The sequence below is a fragment of the Orycteropus afer genome, unplaced genomic scaffold, assembly GCF_000298275.1.
Source record: "Orycteropus afer afer isolate SDZICR_OR568_19922 unplaced genomic scaffold, OryAfe1.0 scaffold00034, whole genome shotgun sequence".
In the NCBI taxonomy this organism is placed as follows: Eukaryota; Metazoa; Chordata; class Mammalia; order Tubulidentata; family Orycteropodidae; genus Orycteropus; species Orycteropus afer.
The window spans coordinates 10,053,769-10,070,843 of NW_006921621.1; the positions used below are offsets into that span (position 1 = coordinate 10,053,769).

Below are 17,075 nucleotides of genomic sequence, written 5' to 3' on the forward strand. Positions count from 1 at the left end.
ACCCATTGGTCTTCTCTTTGATAAAATGAGGAGATGAGAATGCTTTTTTTATTGGGTCTACTATATGAAATTGTTACTATTTAACTATTTCTTTTACCTACAAAAACATTAATTCATATGGTTCAACCTAATATATCTTCCTATACTTTCTCTATTGTGATTTTTCCCTTGCCCCAACTGCTTTAAAATTTTGGTTGAAGTAATCCTAATTAGCAGAACTAATGAATTATTTTCATTATATAATGCCTCTCTTTCAGGAGTTATTTTTGACATTTGCAACATTCGTTTAGCAGTTTTCAGTAATCATTTCAACTTAACTTATGTCTCAACTAATTTCAATGCTTGCTACCAGCTCTTCCATTGTCACTACTTTTCTATTCCTGGATTCTTTGCTTTGAATCATCTCTCAGAGAATCAAACATGTTTCAAATAACTTTTGAAAAAGGGGCCTGTGAATAACTGTAGGCTTTTGAACTCACTCGTATCTTAAAATGTCATTTTTTGCAGTCCTTTTTTTATGATAGGTTGCAGAAAAATTCAAAACTATGTAGAGTTTGCTTTACTCTATTCTGTCCTAATTAGAATTGTAGAAAAGAAATATGAAGTCGTTCTGATTTTCATTTCTTTGAAAGAATACTGTTTTTTCTTTTGCTTCTGAACTGACAATCATTTTTTCTTTATTATTGAAACTCAAAACTTTCACCAGAACATGCATAGATATAAGAAACCTACTATCATCAAATCTGTTCCAGCTCATAGTGACACTTTAGGACAGAGTAGAACTGTCCCATAGGGTTTCCAATGCTATAAATCTCTACAGAAGAAGATTACCTCATCTTTCTCCTATAGAGCAGCTGGTGGGTTTGAACTACCAACCTTTTGGTTAGCAGCCAAATGCTTTAACCACTGTTACACCAGAGCTTCTATGCATAGATATTGGCCTTAAAAATTAATTTGATCTATATGCAATAAGGAGCTCTGGTGGCATAGTGCCTAAGTCACTTAACTGCTAATTAGAATGCTGGCGGTTCAAACCCACCAGCTATTCCTTGGAAGGAAGATTGAGTGTGTTAGGCTGGGTTCTCTAGAGAAGCAAAACCAGTGAAGCTTATATATATATATATAGACAAAGAGAAATTTATCTTAGGAAAATGGCTCACACACTTATAGAAGCTGGCAGGTCCCAATTTCTTGGATCAAACGTCAAGCTGGAGGCTTTTCCTGACTCATGCAGCCACAGGCACTGACAAGCTCAAGGTTGGAAGGTAGTATACTGGCTGTTGACTCCAATGAATGACAAATCCAAGATCTCCAGGCTGAATGCTGGATTGTTCACTCACAGACAGTTGTAGGCAGCACAGCAGGATCCCGATCCATGGAAGAGTGTCTCTTTTCTCAGGATGTCCATAAATATATTAAAAGCAGGCCACATCCCTAGGTAAACTCCCTTTCAATGGATTGGCTGCTCAAAACATATACATCCAATCCCATCATGGTAATAACCCACATCACAACTGCTTAAATCACACAGATTTGTGGTCCAGCCAAATTATCACACAGCTCCAACTATCACAGTCCACCCCTTGTCAACTTGGCAGTTGTACACATCTTCTTAACCATACTTAATCTCTAAATAAGGACAATTTTAAAGTCATAGTTGTGCCTAACATGGTATGCTAACACACGTACAACCAAAATGTATTAACCTTGTTTACATTTCACAGTTCTTAACAGAAGGAAACAAAAATATTTGATTCACATATACAGTGAAGAAATATAACAATCACAGTCCTCGTTTCTGCAACTGGTCATATAGTTGTAGCTGATATTCAGAACTACCTTCTTCCACCACCCACTCCATATTTCCCTTGTCCTTGCAAGCACCTCAGCTGGGTGTGGTTCTTTGCCTGGTGGGGTGACCCAAGCCTTCATTCCTGAAGGGTCTGGGACATTAGTAGTCATATCAGAATTGGATTGCTATAATTTTCCATTGACTTTAATCACAGGGCATGGTAGTACTAAGAGATGCCATAAGGAATGTCCTGTACTCCAGACATATTCTTCTTTACCTCCATTACATAATGTCAATCCAACATCCCTAAGCCTCTGGATACCTTCTTCCACATTATACCAAGGCAGGTCTGATACTTCAACTTAACTTAAGGTAGGCCACCACACAACCCATGCTTCAGTAAGCCATCCACATAAACAATTAGATCCTTTCATAACCTCTGGAGCTGAAACATTGAATGAAGAATCCGTACTTAGTGGGCTTAAGTCAATAAACTCAGACTGATCCAATGTTACATTCCTTGCACCATTATCCCACACCCTCAGTAGCCATTCCCAAACATATTCTCCAGGTTTCTGTCTGTACATGTTAGCAAAATCAAGTAGGTCATTTCACCTTTTGAGACTTGCTTGGACTTAACTTTAGTTATGGATCTAGCAACAACAATAGGTGGTTGGGGAAGTTGCTGAGAACATTCAGCAATGTCTTCCATATCATCTACCTCAGGCAATGACCCAGCAGGAACAGTTGTGTTAATCCCATCAAACTGAGGTGGAAGGGATAATGATTTTATAGTAATTCCTTTAGATGGGAGGGATTCAACAGAATTTATAGGCTCCATATCCTCATCCTCCTGACTATCTGCCCTTATGTCCCCGTCCCAGGTTTCAGGATCCCATTTTTTCATAATCAGTGCCCTCACTTTAACTTCAGACACCATTCTGGGTAATTGTATTACCCAGCATTGTAATTCAGCCACTCGTACAATAAAACTCTGGGTTTGGTTTTTGGCAATATCAGCTGTGTTACTAGAAGAAATAAGGTTTTCTTTCAGAGCACAACTGGAAACATTGAGGTCTTTTATGCAGTGCTTGAACTGTGACTCAGCTCTTTCACCACTTTGTCTAGTGTAAGTAGGACCAACCAACCAGCTTCCTTATACTCCTCATGCTGACAGAACTGCAGATAAGTACCAAATATGTGATCACCCAAAGCCTCACTTCTCAAAAGTATGTGATCTATTGGTGATTCTATTTTGCATATTAATGTTACCACCTCAAGCCATGGATTATTAGGGCCCTCTTTACTAATGGAGGCAGAGTCACCAATGCCTTTACAATTAATCTAATTGAAGAACCAAAACAGAATTGGTGAAAACAAATTTAGGAAGTCCATCTTTATGATTTTGTCTCTCTAGAACCCCACTCCTGGTACCAAATGTATTAGGCTGGGTTCTCTAGAGAAGCAAAACTAGTAAAGCTTATATACACACATAGACAAGGAGAAATTATCTTAGGAAAATGGTTCACACACTTATAGAAGCTGGCAAGTCCCAAGTTCTTGGATTAAACGTCAAGCTTGAGGTTTTGCCAACTCACGAAGCTTCAGGGACTGACGAGCTCAAGGTTGGCAGGGAGTAAACTGGCTGTTGACTCCAATGAATGATGAATCCAAGATCTTCAGGCTGAATGGTGGATTGATCTCTCACAGACAACTGTAGGGAGCAGAACAGGATTCCGAGCCACGGAAGAGTGTCTCTTTTCCCAGGATGTCCATAAATATATTGAAAGCAGGCCACACCCCTAGGGAAACTCCCTTTCAACAGATTGGTTGCTCAAAACATATACATCCGATCCCGTCATGGTAATAACCCACATCACAACTGCTTAAACCACACAGAATTATGGTCCAGCCAAGTTGACACACAGCTCCAACTGTCACACCGGGCAATCTACTTCCGTAGAGATACTGCCTCAGAAACCCAAGGAGAGGTCACTTTCCATTGGGACAAGTTGATGGCAGTGAGTTTGGTTTTTTGGGTTATATGCAATAAACTCCTTCAATACTGAATCAAATCTTGCAGCTTACATCACTTTTTTTACTCTTTATTCATGAGTTTAGTTCTTATCCTTTTTTGCCCCTTAGATTTCTTCTTTATAGAGATGCAATCTCCTGGATCCATATTTTGCATCTGTCATATTTTATTTTACAATTTGAAAGATGTAACTTTAGTCATTCTATGCTTTTCCTCTGAATTCTGAGAGGGCATTTTGGAGGGTTACTCTTTACTCCATTCATTGCCATTAACTGTCTCCACCACACCTCCTAATTCTTCAGTTTTATTTTTGGTTTCTATGTATTATTTCCTGATTTCAGAGTTTCTTCTTTGTAAGCTGCTTGCCTGTGTTTCATGAAACAGAAATTTGAAATCTTTGAAACAGAAATTTCCTAAAAATGCAAGCCCTTTTTCTGGTTTGCAATAAATTTATTTCAGTGCCAGACATAAATATCTTTCTACGTGCCTGAAAAGAGTTGATGCTTTACCAAAAGTTGATTTACACATAGAAGGAGCTGAGGTGGATCTGCCAGAGATTGGTATAGTCTCTTGGTACAGTCTCTCTTTCAGACCCCAAAGAATGTGGATAGTTTACAAGAAAATGAAGAAACCTAGACTTGCCCTTGGGATTCAGCCCTTCATCAGGGTATAAGGTTGTACCTCCTTGCATCTTGCCCATTATCTCTTCTCCCAGACTCCCTTGTACAGGATACAACCTGTACAGTCACATCCAACAGCCTGCTTATAAAATAAAACAAAACCAAACTCACTGCCTTCGAGTCAGATCCAACTCATAGTGACCTCTTCTTGGGTTTCCGAGGCGGTATCTCTACGGAAGTAGATTGCCCCATCTTCCTTCTGAGGAGTGGCTGGTGGGTTTGAACTGCCAACCTTCTAGTTAGCAGTCAAGTGTCCTAGGCCTTACGCTACCAGATCCTCTGTTCATATAAATAGAGGAGGGAAATATTTACTCTTCCTGTGGATTCACTTGGCCAGTGTGGCACTCCAGTTGTCCAAGACTATGGAGAGAAATTCAGAGCTAAGGTGATCTCAATGTCAGGGTATCTTTGCATCTATTCCCGAGTATCTTATTGTTCATGGCTGCAATGGTATCTGCCCACTGTGCCAGCTCTGCCCTGAGGTAAGCTCTGGGAAAAAACTCTCCATTTGCCTATGAGCTTTATCTTCCTGGATGCTCCCACCACCTACCCTAAAGACCCTCACTTTTCCTCCTTAGATCTATCTTCAAGGTATAATATGGCCATATACCCAGAGGCCTACAACCCTGTTGGAAAGGTACACTCAAGCCTGCCTCAGTTTGTAATTCCCTGAGCTGCCACTTGGTTACCATTTTAAATGCAACATGGGGTGATGATTAGCCTTTGAAGTGTGAGTAAGTATCCAGTACTTCTCACATTTCAGTGTGCACACAGAACCCTGGAGGCCTTCTTAAAATGCAGATTTCAATGCAATAAATACAGCGTGGGGCCTGAGATGTTTTATCTCTGCCAAGCTGTCTTTGTCACTCCTCCAAAACTCTGAGCAGTCTTGCTCAGCAGCCTTGGTTAGGCTTGAGTTAAATACCTCTGCACATACATATTGACTTTCAAATTTTTATGAAGTGTTTATCTAAATCAGATTGGGCAAAAGTTTAAAACACACACACACACATATAAGCAAGTGTTTTCAAAACACATTTCACCCCAAAAGCAGTCCTCCAGTTCAAGGTATTTTGGGCCAGCATTATTGAACAGCCACACTCCATTAACATCTACCTCCCATAAGCACAATCAACCAATAAATGGTTGGTCTCTGACACTGGGATGGGCTGACTGAGTGTGAGTCCTAGAGAATTGATTTCTTGGAAAAATCTAAAACACTTTCAAAAGCTTACTGATTATCTACTTCATGTTGTTGTTGTTGTTGTTACGTGGCGTCGAGTAGGACCCGACTTATAGCGACCCCTCCTTGGGTTTCCGAGGCGGTATCACTACAGAAGTAGATTGCCCCATCTTCCTTCCGAGGAGTGGCTGGTGGATTTGAACCGCCAGCCTTCTGGTTAGCAGTCAAGTGCCTTAGCCACTATGCTACCAGAGTTCCCATACAAATGTGTTAACTATTTTTTATTGAACCATATGACATTGTCAATAGTTAACTGTTTCTGGTCTACAGAAACTGCAATTCAAATGGTTTTCCCCTAAGAATGAAAGGTGGTGCAAAAGGGGCAAGGAGGTGGCACCTTCTGACCTCCTCTAACTCCACAAGAGGTTCTTCTGAGGCCAGACATGCCACCACCCTCCAGCCCTCTTACCAACCCTGACACCAGCCACCCCTCCCACTGCACTCACTAACTCTCTGCTGGATTTGATAATTCACTGCAGTGGCTGCACAGAACTCACAGTTTGTGGGGTTTATTAGGGAAGTAACAGGCTACAATTCAAGTTCAGGAACACGCTCAGTCTCTTGCAGCTGGCTGTCTCACTCAGCAGCCAGCAGTTTCTCTCATTCTCTCTCAATTGCACATCTCTCTCTCAGCAGTGAGTATCTCTCACATCTCTCTCAGCAAGTGCATGTCTCTCAACAGCACATCTCTCAGCCAGCAGTGAAATACTCCTTCTGCCTCTAGGAGGGCTCCCTTTGAGCCTGGCAGAGTGGCCAAACTAACCAAACCCAACATCAGAATTCTATACACCTGAGAGAGAGTGAACTTCCCAGAAGATTGCTTCCTGCCATTCCAAAAGAAATACACCAGGTGGATAACTTTAACAATCAGCTACTCACAGCAGAGAGGGACTATGGCTAGAAGAGCCATACCATGTAATTTACTACACCACAGGTGAACAATGAATAAGGAAGATCAAAGAAGAATTGATGCATTTGAATTACGATGTTGGCAAGGAATATTGAATATACCAAAGACTGCCAGAAGAAAAAACAAATCTTTCTTGGAAGAAGTGCAGCCTGTGTGCTCCTTAGAAGTGAAGATGGTGACACTTCATTTCTCCTACTTCGGTCATGTTATCAGAAGGGACCACTTCCTGGAGAAGCACATTATACTTGGTAAAGCAGAGAGGATCAGTGAAAAAGAGGAAGACTTTCAATGGGATGGATAAACACAGTGATTGCAACAATGGACTCAAACATAGCAACAAGTGTGAGGATGGCACAGAACTGGGCAGTGTTTCATTCTGTTGTATACAGTGCCTATATGAGTCAGAACCAACACAATGACACCTAACAACAACAACAACTCTTAAGTAGATGAATCAATACCTTCATCAGCTGCAGTGTCTTCTTGACAGGTGCTTTGACATAAGAAGTGAGTGGAAAGGTGGAGAGAGGGGATGGAGTTATAACTTGTAGGGAGAAGGTTTGAAGGCAGGCTCTGACCCTCACTAGCTTCAGGACCTTGATCAAGTTTCATCTTCTTGAATTTGTTTCCTCTATATAAAGTGAAGACAATAGTATCTACTTTGTTGATTTGTTTTGAGGATTAACAGATCTCAAACATGAAAGCCTTAGCACAGTGAGCAGCACAGTTGTTGTTGTTGTTATGTGCCGTCGAGTCAGACCCGACTCATAGTGACCCCTCCTTGGGTTTCTGAGACAGTGTCACTACGGAAGTAGATTGCCCCATCTTCCTTCCAAGGAGTGGCTGGTGGGTTTGAACCGTCAGCCTTCTGGTTAGCAGTCAAGTGCCTTAGTCACTACGCTACCAGCACAGAGCAAGTGCTTAATCATTGGTAGTTAGTTCTTATATTCCAGTATAAATAAAAGGAGTTCTGGTGGAAAAAATGGTTAAAGCATTTGGCTGCCAACCAAAAGGTCAGTCATTCAAACCCACCAACTGCTCATTGGGAGAAAGATGAGACAACCTTCTTCCATAAAGATTTACAGCTTTGGAAACACTTTGGAGCAGTTCCTCTGTCCTACAGGGTCCCTGTGAGTCAGAATCAACTCAGTGGCAGTGAGTTTAGTATAAATAAATGTTTATATGAAGAGACATTCAAAGAGGACCCTTACTGAAGCCAGTATCTAACATGAAGGTGAAGATACAGCTGTTAAATTGGGATTCTAGGTTAAGAAAAAGGAATGAGTGACAGGCCCCTGGCCAGGAGGGATGGGATTTGGCAACAGTTGTGACCTTGGTGACCACTGACTTTGCATCTGGTTCCCTGTGGATCTTCTTTTCCACCTCTCATTCCTGACTTGTCCTCTCCACTCCCACTTCAGGTCATCTCTGCCCCCACCACACACACACAGATTATTTGTATAGTCATCATGTGTAACAGGTGGGGCATTTCCTGGAATTGATGACTTTGTCTCTTCCAACTGAAGTTTTGCCATCAGGAAATCCCCTCCGGAGCTAGCCATTGTCACTCTGATACTCAAATGGGTGCCTCTAAGTAGAACAAGCAGAGGAAGGCCTGCTGAAGGCTCAGGGATTTTTATGTTGTTGTTGTTTATTTGTTTGTTTGCCTGAAGTAGATTTGCAGCTGAGAATTGTAAGCCCCTGGTGAAATGATGCTCCCTTTTGAGTACTACCCAGGACAGGGGCCAATTACCCAATAAGCAGGGTAAACCCATGCTCACTAGGTACTCTGTCCCTATCAGGGTTTGTAAATTTTGAAAAGAGGCTTTGGTTCTGCAGGGAGGTGCTGTGGGGTTGTGAGAGAGACAGATACCAGCCATATCTATAAGTAGAATCTTTGATGTGGTGAAAAAATGGGAAATTATTTACTATAGATTAGTAAGTAAACCCCATGCGTACCTTGCTTATTGTGTAATCTGACAGTGCTGAGTGCCTAGCATTTAAGGAGAAAGGCAAATATCTCAGTCCCTCAGTTCCTAAAACTAGGGTGAGCATGAGGATTAGGAGGGCAAGACAAGCCCATGGTAGGCTCCAGAGCCAGTTGGATACACATGTGTGTACTGCTGCTACCTATTGCATGTGAGCACTTTGCATGTTTGTTGTTGTTGCTAGTTGCCATGAAGTTGGCCCTGACTCATAGCAACTCCATGTACAGTGGAAAGAAATGCTACCTAGTCCTGTGCCATCATTCCAATCAGTTATGAATTGGACCATTGTTTTAATCAGCTAATTTTTGGAAGTAGGTTGGCAGGCCTTTCTTCCTAGTCTATTTTAGTTTGGAAATGCCACTTAAACCTGTTCAGCATCATAGCAACATGCAACCTCCATCAATAGATGGGTGGTGGCTGCACATGGGGTACATTGGCTGGAACATGTTCTTTTTCATAATTTAAGAAACTGAGGCTTATAGCGATTGAATGGCTTTTCCAGCTACAAAGAAGCCAAGGTGGTAGAATGCAGTCTATGGTGTGACTCCAGCATTTGTTCTGTTCAAATCCAGGCCCACTGACCTCACAGCCCAGCTTTTTATACCTTCTCCTTGGCACACCTCAATCCTGGGAAGGTCAAGGGGATTCTTCATCAGAATCCCTATTGCCACTAGTATGAGGTTTTCTCCATTTTCTCTAATGACTGCACCACTTAAAATAAACAGTAGGTATTCTCACACACAAAAAATGTGAAACTGGATTGTAGAGCAGAGGGGCAGTGGGTAGCAATGAAGAAGAGGTTGTGGCAGTGCTTTGGAGGCAAAGCTTCCAAATGATGTCCCCGCCAATTCCACAGAATCAACCTCACGATTCAAGAAATCAGCAAAGCCATGTTTCTCAAAGAATGGCCTCACATGGAGGAATGTGCTATTTAAAAAGGCAGGTTTCTGCAACCAACCCTGGAACTACTGAATCAGATAGGAGTATAGAGCAGGGAGTTGTGGCGAGTGTTTCTTATGCTCTCAAAGATTCAAAATACTCTGCAAGATAGAATTGAAATCTACCTTGACTTTCATGCCCAACTACCAGCAGCATCTCCTCAATTCATTAATCCATTGGAAAATACAGAGAACAAATCTTGACCTGCGATAGTGACCCATAGGTGAGCATCAATGATCAAGATCAAGTTCTCCCGGGCTATCTGAATTCCCCAACCATAGCCCATCAACAGGGAAAGCTTCCCCATGGCTGATGGGGCCTGGGAGAATGGGAGGCAGGAATGCAGCAGAAGGTCCTTTCTTCTCAACCTCCCAATGGCCTGCCTGGGCACAGAGCCAAAGGGAGCTCCAGAGGAAGCTAGGCAGGAACCAGACATATACATTGCCTTTGCTTCCTCTCAGTTCCTGCACATTTAAGTAAACCTAAAATAACTTCATTGAGAATGAAACAACAACTGGATTTTTGAAATTCCGATCATCATCTGTCATTCCTCTATTCACTCCTTATGAACTATCGGGTACACAATATCTCTCTCCTTCCTAAATAAAAACTTGTTGCTGTCTAGTTGATTCCAACTCTTAGTGACCCCATGTTTTGTAGAGTAGGGTTTTCAATGGTTGATTTTTCAAAAGTAGATAACCAGGCTTTTCTTCCAAGTTGCCATTGAGTGGACTTGAACCTTCCACCTTTTAGTTAGTAGCACAGATCATTAACTTTTGCACCACATGGAGGTGTACATGGCTGACTTCTGATCTTTTCTTGAAAATATGATTTAGTTGAGGAGAAGAGGATCAAAGCCAAGAGAACTAGTTGTTGAAAAGGAGGAAGGAATAGGAGGCAATAAGAAAGAGAAAATGAGCTAGATAAAGAGCCTTGGTCACTAAGACAAGCCCACATGGTCTCTCCTGTCAGAGAGGATGCAGTGTCTACAAGGACAAGTGCAGAATTTGGAACCAGACTATCAGGGATCTTGGCTTTACAATATAATGGTGTGTGACTATAGGCAGGTTATTTAACCTCTCTGTGCCTGTTTTCTCACCAGTGAAATGTGGGTTTAGTGCCTAAGGCATTTGACTGCTAACCAGAAGGCTGGTGGTTTACACCCACCACCACTCCTTGGAAGGAAGTTTAGACAACCTACTTCCATAGTGATACCGCCTCGGAAACCTGGGTCTCTATGAGTCAGATCTGACTCGAAGGCAGTGAGTTTGAATTTTGACCTCTGAAATTGTGAAGATAAAATAAGTTGTTGTTATTGTTAGGTGCCATCAAGTCGGCTCCAACTCATAACACCTATCAAAACCAAACTCACTGCCGTCGAGTCAATTTCAACTCATAGTGACTCCTCCTTGGGGGGGTATGCCAGCCTCACAATCCTTGCCCATCATTGCAGCCATTATCAATCCATTGCAGCCATTGTCAATCCATCTTGTTGAGGGCTCTCCCCCTATTCACTGACCCTCCACTTTACCAAGCATGATATCCTTCTCCAGGGAATGATCTCTTCTGACAACATGACCAAAGCAGGTGAGACAAAGTCGGCCATTCTTGCTTCCAAGGAGCATTCTGGCTACTCTTGTACTCTTGTGCCATTCTTCTGGCAGTCTGTGATAATTTCAGTATTCTTCATGAATACCACAATTCAAAAGCATCAACTCTTCTTTGGTATTCCTTATGCCTAAAGCATTTGACTGCAACAAGAAGGTTGGCGGTTCAAACCCACCAGCCACTCCTTGGCAGGAAGATTGAGCAATCTAGTTCTGTAGAGATACCACCTCAGAAACTCAAGGAGGGGTTGCTATGAGTCGAAAGGACTTGATGGCGGTGAGTTTTTGTTTATTCATTGTCAAGCTTTCACATGCCTATGAGGCAATTGAAAATACCATGGTTTGGATTAGGTGCACCTTAGTCTTCAACACTTGCCTGCTAACCAGACGACTGGCGGTTCAAACCCACCAGCTACTCCTTGGAAGAAAGGTTGGGCAATCCTACTTCTGTAGTGATACTGCCTCGGAAACCCAAGGAGGGGTCGCTATGAGTCAGGTTTGACTCGACAGCACATAACAACAACAACAACAAGTCTTCAAAGAAACCTCTTTGCTCTTCAGCACTTGAAAGAGGTCTTTTGCAGCAGATTTGCCCAGTACAATACTTCATCTGATTTCTTGACTGCTGCTTCCATTGGTGTTGATTGTGGAACCAAGTAATATGAAATCTTTGACAACTTCAATCTTTTCTCCAGTTATCATGATACTGCTTATTGGTCCAGTTGTGAGGATTTTCGTTTTCCTTATTGTCAGGGGTAATCTGTACTGCAGAATGTTCAGGGGTAATCATCAGTAAATGCTTCAAATCATCTTCACTTTCAACAGGCAAGGTTGTGTTCTCTGCATATTGCAGGTTGTTAATGATTCTTCCTCCAATCCTGATGCCATGTTCTTCTTCATATAGTCCAACTTCTCAGATTATTGGTTCTGCATGCAGAGTGAATAAGTATGGGGAAAGGATACAACCCTGACACACTCCCTTCCTGATTTTAAACCATGCATTATCCCCTTGTTGTGTTCAAATGACAGCCTCCTGGTCTATATACAGGTTCCTTTTTTTTATTTAAAAAAAAAAATCCTCCTTTATTGGGGGAGGAAGGAGGTTAGAAACCTTAATAATTGATCACACTGTGAACCCCAGAAGGCCTGTCCCCAGCATCCCCTGGAAGCTGAGGGGAAGGAGCAGGGGCTCCAGGAGCTTCCTGAGAGGGCCGTGTACTGGGGAACAAGGCGACACATTCCATTCCAGGCATACAGAACATACACATAGGAAGCGAGGAGACAGACAGACTGTCCTCTTCAAGAATGGGGGTCTCACCCAGGCCAGTCAAGTAGGCACAGTGGTGGGGAAGGTTTGGCAGACTGGTTAAATGGTCAAGGTTTGACAAAGGACACCATGATGTACCCTGAGTAGTGGGCAGCCCCTAGTGGTAGTGAATGAGACAGCCAGGGTGCAGGAGCTCCCAGTCCTTCCACAGGAAGAGATCACACAGTCATAGTGCAGGAAACAGTAGCCACCTCCCTCATAATCCAGGCCTTTGTGGTTGAAGGCAACATTAAGGTGGAGGAGTCATGGTGTGGCTGCAGAACAGGCTGCTCATCTGGCTGGTAACAGACCACAAAGTTCATCACTGCCTAGGTCTTGGTGTGATAGCCAAGGAATAGGGTCTCCATCCTGATACATACAGTTTTCTTACAAGCACAATTAAGTGTTCTGGAATTCTCATTCTTCTCAATGTTATCCATAATTTGTTATGATCCATACAATCGAATGCTTTTCCATAGTCAATAAAACACAAGTAAACATCTTTCTGGTGTTCTTTGCTTTCAGCCAAGATTTGTCTGACTTCAGCAATGATATCCTTTTTTCCATGTCTTCTTAATCCAGCTTGCATTTCTAGAATTTCCCTGTCAATATACTGGGGCAACTATTTTTGAATTATCTTCAGCAAAATTTTACTTGCATGTGATATTAATGATATTGTTTGATAATTTCCACATTCTGTTGGATCACCTTTCTTTGGAATGGGTACAAATATGGATTTCTTCCAGTCAGTTGACCAGGTAGCTGTCTTCCAATTTTCTTGGCATAGACGGGTAAGTGCCTCCAGTGCGGCATCAGTTTGTTAAAACTTCTTGGTGAGTATCCTGTCAATTCCTAGAGCCTTGTTTTTCACCAATTCCTTCAGTGCAGCTTAGGCTTCTTCCTTCAATGCTATTGATTCTTGATCATGTGCCACCTCCTGAAATAGATGAACATCATCCAATTCTTTTTGGTACAGTGACTCAGTGTGTTCCTTCTATCTTCTTTTGATGTTTCCTGCATCATTCAATATTTTGCCCACAGAATCTTTCAATATTGCAACTCGAGGCTTGAATTTTTTCTTCAGTTCTTTCAGCTTGAGAAATCCCAAGAGTGTTCTTCCCTTTTGGTTTTCTAATTCTATATCTTTGCACATTTCATTATAATAATTGACTTTGTCTTCTCGAGCTGCTCTTTGAAATCTTTTGTTCAGCTCTTTTATCTTGTCATTTCCTCCATTTGCTTTAGCTACTCTTGTTCAAGTGCAAGTTTCAAAGTCTCTTCTGACAACTATTTTGGCATTTTCTTTCTTTCCTGTCTTTTGATTTCTTGATGTCATCCCACAGTTTATCTCATTGGTATTCAATGAGTCAAATCTATTCTTCAGATGGTTTCTCAATTCAGTTGGGATATAATCAAGGTCATATTTTGGGTCTCATGGACTTGTTTTAATTGTCTTCAGCTTCAACTTGAACTTGTATATGAACAGTTGATGGTCTGTTCCACAATCAGCTCATGGTTTTGTTTTGGCTGAAAATATTGAACTTCCCCATTGCCTCTTTCCATAAGAGTAGTTGACCTGATTCCTTTGTATTCCATCTGGCAAGATTCTAGTGTATAGCCACCATTAATGTTGTTGAAAAAAATATTTGCAATGAATAAGTCATTGGTCTTGCAAAATTCTCCTTTGTTCTCAACTTTTGCATTCCAATCACCAGTAATGATAAACCTCTTGATTGCATGTTTGGTCATTTTCAGACTTCAGACGTTGGTAAAAATCTTCAATTTCCTCATCTTTGGCTTTGGTGTTAGGTCATATATTTGAGTAATAGTAGAATCAACTAGTCTTCCTTGTAGGTGGATGGATATTATCCCATCACTGACAGCATTTTACTTCAGTATAGATCTTGAAGCATTCTTTGTGACAATGAATGCCATGCCATTCCTCTTCAATTTGTCATTCCTAGCATAGTAGATCAAATGGTTGTCTGATTCAAAATGGCCAACCTAGTCCATTTCAGCTCACTAATGATATCAATATTTATGTGTTCCATTTCATTTTTGACAATTTCTAATTTTCCTGGATTCATACTTCCTACATCCTATGTTCCGATTATTAATGGATATTTTCATCTGTTTCTTCACATTTTGAGTCTTGCCACATCAGCAAACGGAGGTCCAAAAAGCATTATTTCAAACTCATTGTTAAGCTCGACTCTATTTTGAGGAGGCCGCTTTTCCCTCGTCATATTTTGAGTGCCTTCTGACCTGAGGGCTTCATATTCTGGCACTATATCAGACAATGTTTCAGGGCTATTCATAAAGTTTTCCAGTAATATATCAGACAGGTTTCACTGCTATTCATCAGGTTTTCACTGGCCAATTCTTTGAGAAGTGGATGGCCCCTTCCTTATTCCAAGTCTGCCACAGCCTGGAAGCTCCACTGAAACCTGTCCACCATGTATGACCCTGCTGGTATTTGAAATACCACTGGCAGAGCCCCCAGTCTCACAGCAACATGCAAGCCACCAGAGTACAACAAACTGACAGGCGAGCAGTGGTTAAATTAGTTATCATACATCAAATACTGAACAATGCTTGGCACAGAGTGTTGAATAAATCTTAGAAATTATTATTTTGTTATTGTTATTAAGTGAAATACCTACCAAATAATTGTGAACAGGGAGCTCTGGTAGCGTAGTGCCTAAGGCACTTGACTGCTAACCAGAAGGCTGGCAGTTCAAACCCACCAGCCACTCCTCGGAAGAAAGATGGGGCAATCTATTTCTGTAGTGATACTGCCTCGCAAACCCAAGTAGAGGTCTCTACTAGTCAGATCCGACTCGACGGCACATAACAACAACAACAACAATTGTGAACAACATATATGCCAGAATAAGCTTTGCCTTGGGTGATATTCACAGGTATATGGAGTTCACAGTAAAGAACAATTCCTGTGGGCATAGGTTATAATCTACCCTATGCCCAATTCCTGTGGGCACAGGGTAGATTGGGGGACAGGGGAGCTCTTGTATTGAGCCTTGAAAGGAGTTTGGATTAGGAAACACATCATAAGAAAACCTCACTTGGAGGCATGGATAAGCTAGGAACAAGTGTTGGGGCAAGGCTTTAGCAAAGCCTTGGTTACCAGGTGCTGAGGGGGTGGAGATCCTACCAGCAAAGCCAATTCATGTCAATTTAAACAAGGAGGTTACATGATGAAATGAGATGAACTTCACAAAGATTAACCAGTTGGCAGTATGCCGATGGAGTGTTCCATGTACATGGTGCCCCAGAACAGCATGGTGTCCCATCCCTCAACAGCACTTGCTAGTAACCACAACTATTCTCAAAGTTTTCATTTATTAATCATTTGATACTTAGAACCTCATTAAGTAGACTATTTTTGTCTCAGGTGAAGATGGAGGCACAGAGAGGGTAAGTAATTTACCAAAGTCACACAGCTATATTATGTCATAGCTGGATTTGAACTCAATGCCTGCAGAGTCCTTGCACTTAATCACTGAATGATAATAACTAACATTTATTAAGAGCTGAGCCACTCCTCGGAAGGAAGATGGGGCAATCTACTTCCGTAGTGATACTGCCTTGAAAACCCAAAGAGGGGTCACTACGAGTCGGGTCCGACTCGACGGCACATAACAACAACAACATGTACCATATTGTAGCTCACTTAATCCTCATAGCAATCCTATGATGTGAGTGCTATCATCATTCCCATAGTACAGAAGAGAAAACTAAGACTCAGAGAGGATAAGCAACTTCCCCAAGGCCTCATAGCTAGTAAGTGTCACGGCCTTGTACCCAGGCTATCTGACTACAGGTTCAGCTCTACCACAAAAAAGCAACCATAGAACTATCTAAAAGAAAAAAGACCAGAGGAGGAGGAAATAAATTCCAGCATGCACATTGGCTAAGCGACCCTAATGCAGCTGAAATATTTAGATGGGGACAGACTGAGTGCTGAGAAAAGGTCATGAGATTTGTTTGAAAGGTCACTGGATGATTCAGGGTTCATATCTTAGGCAAAGAGTGCTAGTTTAGAACATCATAATTTACATTTCTTGACAGGACTCAAACCACAGGAACTGTGAGAAACTCAGATATGGTGATTTCTTCTGTTCCTGGATCTAGAGACTGGTCTATAAAAAAAGTGAATTCCCAGGTCATGTTACCAAGGCAACTCTGTTTCATTTTCCCCTACCATTCCCTTGCTGCTTGCCTGGTGTCCCCGAAGCACCAGTTCGCTAACCCCAAATCTACAGCCCCTAAGTTCAGCATTAACATATCCATGGAAAGACTTCCTTAACATTAATTGACAATTCTTTAAAATCATCTTTCAGATGCTCCATGGAAAAGAACTAGCAGGAGAAGAGCCACCAAGTCAAAGACGAGCAGGTATGTAAATTTATTTTTTGGCAATCTCTTCCAGTAAGTCTCACCTAATAACATTTACTGTTATTGTGAACCACAGAGTTTGGTATCCAGGTAGCATCAGGGTTAAGAAATGCACTTCAATTACTGAAAGCAACTATAGTATTATTCTTTTTTTTTTTT

The 17,075-nt window shown here is 41.7% G+C and overlaps 1 protein-coding gene across 1 annotated transcript in view; it reads left to right on the top strand.

Moving 5' to 3' along the window:
* The window catches only part of ADGRF5 (adhesion G protein-coupled receptor F5), a 113,519-nt gene that overhangs the window by 3,760 nt on the left and 92,684 nt on the right, over nt 1-17,075 (top strand). Inside the window, exon 2 of the mRNA XM_042780316.1 lies at nt 16,862-16,916. Within this exon, the coding sequence (XP_042636250.1) occupies nt 16,862-16,916 (55 nt within the window). The remainder of the gene's footprint in view (nt 1-16,861; nt 16,917-17,075) is intronic.